This window comes from Polistes canadensis, unplaced genomic scaffold, assembly GCF_001313835.1.
Source record: "Polistes canadensis isolate GaletaPanama2010 unplaced genomic scaffold, ASM131383v1 scaffold_172, whole genome shotgun sequence".
Lineage (NCBI taxonomy): Eukaryota > Metazoa > Arthropoda > Insecta > Hymenoptera > Vespidae > Polistes > Polistes canadensis.
This window is the reverse complement of record NW_014569719.1, coordinates 120,636-132,127: the sequence shown is the minus strand read 5'-3', so window position 1 is coordinate 132,127 and position 11,492 is coordinate 120,636. Positions and strand designations below refer to the sequence as shown.

General features: G+C 27.9%; 3 protein-coding genes and 1 long non-coding RNA gene across 10 annotated transcripts in view; 1 reads left to right on the top strand and 3 right to left on the bottom strand.

The window, feature by feature from the left end:
• The window catches only part of LOC106789249, a 12,120-nt gene extending 9,631 nt beyond the window's left edge, over nucleotides 1-2,489 (bottom strand). For 4 of the 6 annotated variants that reach the window (XM_014753313.1, XM_014753320.1, XM_014753314.1 and 1 more), the window contains exon 1: nucleotides 1,895-2,489. In XM_014753313.1, the coding sequence (XP_014608799.1) occupies nucleotides 1,895-1,939 (45 nt within the window). In that variant the 5' untranslated portion in view covers nucleotides 1,940-2,489. Of the gene's footprint in view, nucleotides 1-1,174; nucleotides 1,226-1,446; nucleotides 1,534-1,894 lie in introns of those variants that run through there. The other 2 variants (XM_014753316.1, XM_014753318.1) reach the window with 2 other exon arrangements.
• A 237-nt stretch (nucleotides 2,490-2,726) lies between these two features.
• LOC106789239 lies at nucleotides 2,727-7,153 on the top strand. Its single transcript, XR_001381976.1, has 3 exons — nucleotides 2,727-2,969; nucleotides 5,718-6,202; nucleotides 6,656-7,153. It is a non-coding gene; the product is annotated as an uncharacterized LOC106789239 (long non-coding RNA).
• On the bottom strand, nucleotides 3,718-6,872 carry LOC106789237 (putative helicase mov-10-B.1). 2 transcript variants are annotated; one of them, XM_014753299.1, is made up of 10 exons: nucleotides 6,783-6,872; nucleotides 6,279-6,695; nucleotides 6,056-6,214; nucleotides 5,823-5,979; nucleotides 5,583-5,719; nucleotides 5,393-5,515; nucleotides 5,001-5,200; nucleotides 4,633-4,912; nucleotides 4,238-4,532; nucleotides 3,718-4,155 (listed from the first exon to the last, which is right to left on the bottom strand). In XM_014753299.1, the coding sequence occupies exons 1-10, from the start codon at nucleotides 6,800-6,802 to the stop codon at nucleotides 3,907-3,909; spliced, it is 2,037 nt and encodes a 678-aa protein (XP_014608785.1). In that variant the 5' UTR covers nucleotides 6,803-6,872; the 3' UTR covers nucleotides 3,718-3,906. The 2 variants fall into 2 exon arrangements, with proteins under 2 accessions (XP_014608785.1, XP_014608786.1); XM_014753300.1 differs by lacking the exon at nucleotides 5,393-5,515.
• Nucleotides 6,915-11,397, bottom strand: LOC106789236 (anaphase-promoting complex subunit 5). Its single transcript, XM_014753298.1, has 11 exons — nucleotides 11,277-11,397; nucleotides 11,110-11,159; nucleotides 10,635-11,011; nucleotides 10,404-10,563; nucleotides 10,148-10,329; nucleotides 9,970-10,083; nucleotides 9,781-9,910; nucleotides 9,419-9,721; nucleotides 9,215-9,336; nucleotides 8,860-9,127; nucleotides 6,915-8,779 (listed from the first exon to the last, which is right to left on the bottom strand). The coding sequence occupies exons 1-11, from the start codon at nucleotides 11,395-11,397 to the stop codon at nucleotides 8,408-8,410; spliced, it is 2,199 nt and encodes a 732-aa protein (XP_014608784.1). The 3' UTR covers nucleotides 6,915-8,407.
• Nucleotides 11,398-11,492: the final 95 nt, after the last annotated feature.

Here is an 11,492-nt window from a genome sequence, read left to right as displayed (position 1 = left end):
AAACAATACGATCGGAGTCCGCTTTACGAAAGATATAATCGATATATGTATATATATATATATATATATATATATATATATATATATATATATATGCAGAGGTGTATCCACTAAAGAACTATTGTTCGACGATGCCTTTATTCTGGTCCTTGCTGTACAGTTTCGTCTGACCCATTTTAGATAGATATTCCGTATCAGAAATTCGCATTTTCAATAACAATGATTTTTTAATCAAATATAACCCTTAATTAAAGGTTAACCCTTTTTTTTTTTTTTTTTTGACGTAGTTCGATTTACATCATATACAAAGTGTCGAATTATAAATGGGAAATACATATTTTGTTCATTTGTTTCTTTTTCATTTTTCATCCAAGTGCAAGGATAAAAATGCATTTGTTATGAATAAAATAAATTTAAAAAATGTATATATAAATTTTTGTTCAAGTATGTTAAAAGGATATCATCAAGTATTGAAAAATGCAAAAGCTTTAAAACTCGTCAAATATACAGGGTGTAACAAAATAAATGGGAAATACTATAAGAATGATAGTATTGTATATCCATCGAAACACAAGAACAAAATATTCATACTAAAATATTTTATTCGATCTTCTTTCAGAGTATTATTGCAAATTGAAGTTTTGACGAACCGAAAAAGAAATGCACTCGCATTTACAGATAAAAAAAATGTTCAAAATAAATTTTTATATTTTCAGCCATTAACCCGAATAATATGTTGGAAAACATTTTTTGTTCGATTCTTTTCACGAATTATTTCCACACTGTTTTGTTCTTTATTTTTTTTGTTTGTTTTTATAGACAATGTATTTTAAATAACTTTTAACAGAATCAAAAAAATTCAACAGAGTTTTTAAATCATGTAAGCAAACAGGGTCACAGACAATAGAACCAACCAGGATCAATCCATTTGTTTAGAAATGGTACGCGTTTTACAAAAATTTCTTCAACTAGTCGATAAAAATACAACGATGTTTAATCGTAAATCACGCACAACGGTATCTGATAATCAATTTTGGAAATTATTATTAAAATAATTATATCGATAATTAACACCATAATAATTTCAAATAGAACACATTATATAGTTTATATGAATTTATATTTTTTTCACTTATTCTCTGTTGTTACACCTTGTATATATATATATATATACCTCGTATTTTATTAACAAAAAGGTGGATATACGTGTACAAACGATTTAACGAAAAACACCATAAAAAGGGAAAATAAAATTACTTTATACACATATTGTCTCTATTAATATATTTTTTTATTCTTTTTGTTTCAATCGACACGAAAAGGAAAGGAAAAACAACGTACGATGATTAATCCCAATAATTGAAACAAAAAAAAAAAAAAATAAAAAAACTGAACGAGTTCATCGTTGATATCGAAAGATATAATATACTGTTACAACGTTTGTACCACCAACAAGTGTTCGTCTCACGCGTTTTCCTAATATTAATTCTGACTGTCATATTCTGTCAACAAAAAATCTTCTCACACGTGTTTCTAAAAGTCAATCGATTCGTATAATACAATTGATTAACGCAAAATGTTTATTAACGAAGAGAAATAATGAATCAAATGTAACGAATTGAATGAATTCAAATGGAAATTAGGTGCCATTCATTTTTCGTTTATACCCTTTTTTTTTTTTTTTCTAAAATAATACAAAACAATATAAATAAGTATTTTCAATGCCAGGAATATAATATGTGTATTTTAAATACACATGCCCACAAAAAAAAAAAGAAAAATAAACTAACTGAACTGAAAAAGATTGACAACTGAACGAGAGAAAGAGAAAAAAAGAAAAAAAGAAAGAAAGAAAGAGTAAGAGAGAGAGAGAGAGAGAGACAACTTGACTCACGGATACAAATGTTGAAGAAGAAATTGATGAAATATAAAGGTGCATAATCCTGAGTGCAGTAGAGAAGATCAACCGGCTTGGCTTGTAGTGTTGCACCGAATAATCATCCCCAATAAAACAAACAAACAAAAACCAAACAAAACAAAACAAAACAAAACAAATCCCTCTCACGTATAGAAAATTAGATTTTTCACGTTACAATATTAGTTTCGCGCGTGTTTCCATCTCTCTCCCTCTCCCTCTTTCTAAATTCTCTCCTTCTCTCTCTCTCTCTCTCTCTCTCTATTTCTAATTCTCAATGATAAACGTTAAATAAAAATAATGAATACGATCATGTTCTCTTCTTATCGATGGATATATCATATCCTTTAATGATATATCCGCACCGAAATGGGTACAAGTAAAACAAACAAAACAAAAATAATGAATTGTCAATGAGTAAGAGGAGACTACGGAAAAAAAAGGGCCGTCGTCTGTCGGCCGACTAAATCACTCTCGAAGGAAGAAGAGAGGATATATCCAGAAGGAAGACTAGAAAAAGGGGGGAAGGGAGAGGAGAGTAGTGGGATCCGGACGTATCCGAGGGAGTGCCTCTTCCCAGCATCACCTGTTGGTTCGTATCCCGGTCGTGACTCGTTCGTGTACGGGTCGAGAGACACGGCCACGGGCCTGGACCATATAAACGAGGGGTGAAGGGCTAAAATATAAAGAGAGAGAGAGAGAGAGAGAGAGAGTTAGGTACACTTTAATGCGCATACGCAAGCGCAAATCAATGTGTTATATCGCGCGCGCTTTTCTATAAAGATTCTACTCACTCTCTTTCTCTCTTTCTCTTTCTCTTTCTCTCCCTTTCGTTCACTATGTCTATATATATATATATATTCATATTTCTATCTTGTTTTCTTATCAATGACAATCCAGTCCTTCCTTAACACTTACAACCACCACCCGGAAACTAGTCAGCCTAGTTTTGATAAGTGTTTTTATTTTTTTATGAGAATATATGTTTATTTGATAATCTTTAAACACTTCGACTCGATATTTTACATATTAAGGAGAAGATTTAATGAGAAAGGTACTGTCGAATCAAGTATTTTTTAAATTAGAATAGATTTGGTTTGTTTGTTAAGGATGAGGATCCTGTATGGCCGCCATCATGCTTATATACGTATGTTTCGTTATAATCAAATTAATTATGTAGGAGAGAAAATCAATGTTATTATTTTTTTCTTAATGCGTATTATCTTTTAAAGTATATATATATATATATATATATATATATATTGTGCTCTAATTGGAACGATCGATGAAACATAGTAAAAAGTTTGGTATGATTTCTTATTAATCTCCTTGTCCTACTCGTCAATATCAGATTGTTTTGGAAATAATAATGATAATAATTATTATACGTAAAACTAAAGTAAGAGAAAATATTGAGAACAAGTGAAAAATAAGTCTGACTCGTTGTTGTAAGACAAGGGGTTGATTGGCTGAATAAATGTTTATCGATTAAACGATTATGTTTTCTTCGTCTTGCTCGATATACGATTAAACTAACTTCCTTTCTGATTTATATGTTATTTATATAATATAAAAAAATGTGCACGACAATTATTTTAATTCCCAGTGTTGATTAGTTCCCCAGTTTGATAAATTAACGAGAAATCATTATTATCTTTCTTAATTTAATAACAAAATAAAATATTGTTTATAAATGTAAACGATGAATCGTCAAAGATAAGAAAGTATATAATCCTTTTTATTATTATAAAATAATTTATCATTTAATCTATGAAATGATCTTAACATAAAGTATAATAATGTATGGATTTTGTATAGAACTTTTTCCATAATTTTATTTAAATCTTTCGTTAATAATGCTGAATAAACTTAGAAATTAACAAGATATATTATTTCATATAAAAACGCGACAATTAATTGTTCTCTCCTTAAAATATTATCAATTATTCTAATAACAAAAATATTCTTATATTATTATTCTCAATTAGAATTTAAATCTTTTGCTCCTTTTTACCCTGTATTTTTTCTTTGACAGATTTTTTTAATTTCCTGCTCCTTCTTTTCCTGCGTTTTTTCTTTTTCTGACTTTTTTCTTTCAATACGGAAGAACTTTCAATGAAAGCCTTATTTTCTCTGCAATATTCCACCAATACTTTCCAATGTTTATTTGTCTCTAGAACAATTGGATTGCCTATTACTATAAGAAGACATTTTGCTCGAGTTAAAGCAACATTGAGTCTCTGAAAAAAGAAAATATATATATTTTATTTAATTAAGTTTAAATAAATATAGTTAATAGTTTTTAAAAATAATTGGATATACCTTTTCGTCAGATAAAAATCCAATATCTTCTATTCCATTGTGCTTGAATACACGAGATCTTACAGTAGTCAAAATAATGATTTCTTTTTCACATCCCTGAAGAGTTTCTACGGTACCAACAGTTATATGATGCCAATTTTTCTTTTCTAATCTCTTAATTATCTCGATTTTTTGTCGCTTATACGGGGATACAATGCCTATATGTTTTTGCTTAATTTTTAAACCTCCAAGCTTTTTGCCCAATAATAATTGTAAATAGTCCATTATTATAGATATTTCTTCAAGATTATAAATGCTACAAATGAATGTGATTTATATACTTACAATAATTACGTATAATTAATTAGAGAGAAAAAAAAACAATTTTACAAAATATTCTTATGTATATTCCCTACCTGTACGTATCTTTTTTCATTTCTGTACCATTGGATGAATGAAATATTATAGGAAATTTTTTGTTAGGTAATGTTGACCATCCAATTGCTCTATTAACAGTTTGTGCATCTCCACAAGCAATTAATTCGTTTCCATAAAATTCTTGATTAGACACATGCAATATACACTCGTGATTTCGATAATTCCGTTTTAATTTGGTCACATAATGCTGATCATAATTATTTTGTTCGTTTTGTTTATACAAAGAATGATCCATTAATCTTTTTAACATTGATATACCTGGAATATATTTTCGATTAGGTCAAGTTTAATGTTAATAAGACAATGAAACAATTGGAAAGGAATAAAAAATATAGTTCAGTGTTACCTAACAATGGTTTTGCAAATCTTGATACAACTACAGGTGCCAATTGATGAGGATCACCAGCAAGAACAATTTGTGATTTATTATTATTCTTAGATCCAAGCAAAAATGGTATCATTGTCTCTGGTTCTGTTGCTTGACTGGCTTCGTCAATAATTATATAAGAAAAATTATCTTTCTTTACTCTTTTAGAAACAAATACACTACAATAATAATATTCTTTATTTAAAAGACAATAATTCAAGAGATATTATATATATATTTAGTGTAATAAATACCGATACAGATATTCTTACAACATCTGAATTAAAACAATCCAAGAGTTATAGGATAATATAGAATATATATATATTTCTTTAATAAACGTTTGATATTATTTAAAACAATATACGTACCTACCGCATGTAATGATCGTAACTAGAATAATTTGATGAGATAATAAAAATTTATTGTTTAAAATATCAGAATTATCCTTTAGAAAATGACTACAAGGAAGGATAGTTTTATCTACCTTGGACCTATATATCATAAAAAATAATACAAAACAATATTCTAATATCTATTATATAATATCATTTACTTAACCTTTCGTGTGATTGCGAATAAATCCTAGAAATAACTGTTGGAGATACATAATTTAATAATCTTTTTGTAATTTCATCTACGGCTTTATTAGATGGTGCACAAACCAATACATTTCTCGATAATTCTTTTTTCCAGGCCTGTACGTGTACGTCAAGAAAATTGTATATAGAAAAAGTGAAATATAATTATTGATAGAAATAATTGAATGTATATTTAAATATTTTGATATATCACAAATACCTGGCAAATTATTTCAACCAATGTAGCAGTCTTCCCGGTACCAGGTGGTCCAAATAATATATATGGTGCAGGATGAGCAGTCATATTTAAAACATTTATCACTACTTGCTTCTGTTCAGAATTTTTCTTAATCGATACATTGAACCATTTTAAATCTCTATAAAAGTATATTATAACATTTAGAAAAGGAAAACATTATAAAGAAAGTTTTAATAACGACAAATACAACTTACAAATTCAAACAGTTTCTATTCGTTCCAATTGTTGGATATATCAATGACTTAAAATAACAATGAATTTGTTTCAAAGCATAATGACATATTCTCATAGACCATTCTGACTCTATTAAACTGATGTTATATCTCTTACGTTTACTAAATGTAAGTAGAAACCTGTAATTACAATGAAATGTTAAATTAAATCAGACATTTAAAACATATTCATTGCGATACGTACTTATTATTTATGACAAAATCAATGTTACTCTTAGAAATTTTGACAACTTTAGCGTAGTAAGAACATTCATCTATATTATTTAAAGTTGTTTCTTTCAATATAATCTTATCTTTCACTTTGACAAGAGAATCATCATCAATTAAAAAGGGCGCAAATATTGTAAATATATTTTTTCCTTTTTTTTTTAATTTCCACCCTTTTAAAATGTTTTCCTTTAATTTAGATTTTTCAAAATGTTCGACATATAATAAAATTTGAAAAAGATTACAATAATCTTTTTCCTCTATTATTTTAATATTTTTTAAATTTTTAATTAAATTTATATAACGTTTAATCCTTTTACTGTAACTTTCGCTGATCTCTAAATTATTTTCCAGAGCAATCCTTAAATCAGATTGTAAACGGGAATCAGACCAGCTAAAAATGATACACAATTGCTAATGAGAACATAAGAAAAAATGTAAATGATTAATAAATATCAAAATTAATGTCATTTTTACTCACGCATTGAATTTCTTAGTCATTTTGTTTCGACGTAAAACAATTTGAAGTATCTTTTATAAAAAAAATGTAACAAAGAAATAATTCCTTCCCTTTTTCCTATCGTAACTTTGAGAAGAATAAATAAAATTAATCTAACATAAATTAAATTCTATATTTGTTCCCGAAACACAAATTGAACTTTAATCACAACGAAAAATAAAACGACTCGCTAGTAAGAATTATTAGTATAGTACAATAATTATGTAATATTATTCTTAATCTTATCACTGTTAACAGTTTCTCTAAACAATATATATGTAGAATTAAATTTATTGAAATATAAATAATGTGAATAATAGATTTTCACAAATAAAGTGAAATTCTGACAATAATACGCACAACTCGTTATAATCTTTAAAAGAAATTTCGATATACTTATCTGAAACCTCTAATTGCTTCTATAAAACCCTAAAGTTCTTTCCTTACCGCTCGCTCAATTTATACTATTCTTCAATTATCGAAACATACTTATTGGTACTTCCTTTGTTTTATTTCCAAAACGTTCATTTTAATAAAACACATAAACACACACGCATATAATAATATTAACCATTTGAGTTTTCAATTTTCATGTCGACAAAATTCTAATTAATTTGAACAATACGAACAATTAATGGCGAACTCATAATCTTTTCAGACTCTTATATACAAGAAAAGTATATAATCATGATAAATACATTTTACGTTGTACATATTATATATATGTATGTATATGTGTGTGTGTGTGTGTAATAATATTTTATAAAATACTATTATACAAATATTAAATATATGAACAATTTTAAGAAGAAACAAAAAATATTTAATTGAAAGTAATATTTGTCATTTAAAAAACATTGATGTTTATCAAAACGTATTGGTAGATAAACACCTTTTTCATTTGGTATACAAATTATAGATGAGATCTTTTTCTCTTAATATAATATTAAAACAAACGCTATTGCTGTTGGCTTTTTGTTTGGCTTTTCTCAACATAAAATAAAAAGAGCGATATTGAATTATTTCTCGTCTTTTTCCGATCATGTTTTTTTTTTTTCAAAAACATCTGCTATTGAAATGATTAATTGATAACATATTGAAATATAAACTTGACAAAATCGTTGTGTTTTGTTTAACATTTGCTTGCTCATAAAGAAACAACACTTATTCACAGGAAGTTGTCTCCATTTTCTTTTAGTTTTTTCCTTAAGAAAATCTAGCATTGTCCAGTGCATACATACATGCTAAATTTCTTATCTCACATATATATAAAGCACAAATAAACCTTAGATAATACTTTTTTACACTGTGTATATTCCCTTATCGGTCGTCAGCTTTTTTATTACGATTCTCATTAGGTTGTAGCTAATTTCGATTAATATGCAAATAAATATGATTGTCACTTTCCACATGACACATGGCAGACGATCGCAGCGCCAAAGTACCGTTGTCGTAAAATGTGACTAACTAACACACCGATAAGGATAAAATTACAATGAAAACAATTTTAACTTGGATTCAATTAAAATTAACAAGATTTTCGAGAAATAGATTAAAAAGCAAACGTATAAACAACTATTTTAGAATTCGGAAATCTCTATTACGTTTTAATATAAACAAATATTATCTAATTTTGTAGGAAATTGTTCCTCAAACCGGCGTAATTCGAATGAACACTGATTCCGTTCAAATTTCATATCTATCTCATTGTACATTATACTTTGTAAACTCAATACATTGCGTATTTTACCAAATGCTTCGACTTTGTTGAAGTGATCCTTTGCTTTAGACAACGCTTTAATAGCATTTAAGATTATTTCCTTTCGTAATTTTGTCAAAGTCGAGGTAGCAGTACCAACTAAACATTTAGCATACAAAATAAGTGCTCTCCCTTGTTCATAACATCCGCCATGAGCTAACGTATGCGTGATAGCTTCATCGACTAAGTTCATTGCCAATGAAGGTAGCCCCATGAGTAACTAAAAAATAATACAATATATGTATATTTCTTTATCTTTGTATTCATACAAACTAAATGAAGTTACTTGTATATAATTACTTGTATATTTGCCAGATGCATTTTGATAAGAGCTTCATAATAGGATAAATGATTATGGGTAGCTAATTCCAATGCTTTGTTAAGAATCACTAACGAATTGATTCCCACTGTTTCATTTCCTGATAAGAAAGATGCACACATTATTTGACTCAAAAGAATCATAGCGCGTACTCGATTTTCTGCTGTTATATCAGAGACCTTTTCGATACTGTCGATTAAATGCAAAGTATTTGGATAATCTCCTTTGGCTAAAGAAACTTCTGCTTGCCTACAATTTCGAAATATCAACAATATTTTTATAACATCGATTAATTTTCTATTATCTTTATATAATAAAACATATCATTCGTATTACCTAAATTTAGATTCCAATGGATCTAAACTAGATATGCGAGAAGCTATTGCATCAGCTTCGCTCCACCTTTCGCGTCTCATCATTTTTGTAAATTCATATAATTGTTCGCACAACATCCACGTCTGTAAATATTTTTATATGCAATCTTAAAAAATATAAACATATAATTATTTTGATATACCTAAAGTTAATAATTTGTAAAACCTTGTTCGACGGATGATTGGGAAATCTTTCTTTTGCATGAGCTAATATTATATCGACGAGATTGTATTCGCCAAACTCTACTAAAATATTAGCAACGTTTACAACAGCTTGACAAGTTGAAGTTCCATTGAATATATTTTGCTTTTTACTTCCTGAATTATGCAAAAGAAGAAGTTGCGAACAAACCGAAGAGAGTTCCATTTTTCCATAATACGCCCAGAGTGCTGATTTTTCAGAATAAGTCAATGACATTAGATCAATCATAGAATGTTGACAATTCAACACATCCGATTTCATTAATGTCTAAAATAAATGCATTGACATTTAATATGAAACATTTGTCATATTTAAATATTACATACCTCAAAAATTTGAGAAGGAGGCTTAGCTTCCAAAGCAGAATAATGAGAAAGAGCAATTAATCCTAGGCCCGTGGTATATGTAATTCCTAACATACTAGCTTTTCCAAGAGATCTTTCTATTAAAGGACCTCTACAAAAATTGTCAAATATCAAAAACTTTATAATAAAAATAATATTATGAAAACATACTTCTTATTACTGGTGAGGTAATACATCCAAGCATGCGCCAGCTGCAAACAAACATTATCCCCTGCTTCTTGTGCCATCATAATAGCTTCTTTCAAAGCTTCTTCCGCTACTTTCCTTCGTAACAAGTATATAATATTGATCATTGCATTAATAAGTAATAATATTATACAAAACGTACTTATGATTAAAATGAGCATGGAGTACTGCAAGATTTAAGGCTGCATATCTCAGCATCCTCGATTTGTCTTCAGGGGTAGAACGATTTTCGGATGGTGCTAATCTGTCGAAACAATGATAAAGACTATCTATTGCACTGCAGTATTCGTTTATGCGTAAGCAATTCAAATAGCTCAGATAATGCTGAAAAAAGTAAATATGTGCAAAAATAATAAATATTTACTTTTTATAAAATTATTTAAAAAGAATATGCTTACAGCTTCTGCGTAATAAGGACTAGAGCGGAGAAGTTTCTTTATAAGAATTTGTAGATCAACCGGTGACATTGCCTTGTGTTCATCCATTTTTAATGCATTCGCTTGCTGTGCGACTAATAATTCTGCTTGCCTTCCACTCCATACGGTAGTACTTTTATCACTATCAATTGTAATACTTTATAAGATATTTCTCATCTATCGAATGACGTATACTATCAAAAAAAAACTTACTTGTAAATGTAGGGTTCGTCAAAATTTAAACAAGTGGATACTTCGGTATTTTTAGGGCTCTTAGATTTATTCTTAGCATAGTTCTTAAGATCTTCATATAACAAAATGGATTGATCGAAGGGCAATTTTTCAAAAAATATTATTATTCTTCTTACATATAACCCGAGAACAGAATTTTTATTTAGTAAAGGCACAGCAATAGCATGATCTAACGTAGATTTCATTAATCTTCCAAGATTATCGAATAAATCTAACAATCCTTCAATACCTTTCTCTAACAATGTATTTAATTGAAGTTCTAACTCGTGTCCAAAAGAATAAATATGTTCGCTACTATATAATATATTTAATAAGGTATACAATTCCATATCGGGTGACTAGAAAAAAGAAAAAGAAAATAATTTTTAAAGAGATCATTTACTTAAATCCAATCTATATTATTTACTATTTATTCTATAGTAAACATATAGTTTACCTGAATCAACTTTACTGCTGCTAAACAAAAATCACGTCTTACCACGATAGCTGAAAGATAATTAACAAAAATTCATTAAAGAAAATTCATTAAAGAAAACATATTAATTATTATTTTACAATAATAAACATTTAAAGAAATAAAATCTCTCTTTTAAAATAAATTACCTTTACGACTTTCATTGCAATATTCTTTTATCAACATAACAATAGCAACTTTGTATGGTGTTAGGTTTTCCTTCTGAACTCTTTTAACATTCCCGTCAATATTCACTAATTCTTTCGACATAATTAATATTATCCGAAATTTATTACATATATATCAATTTATTTCGACGAGGTAAAAATTTATAAAAATACTCTTAACTATGAATACCGATGTAA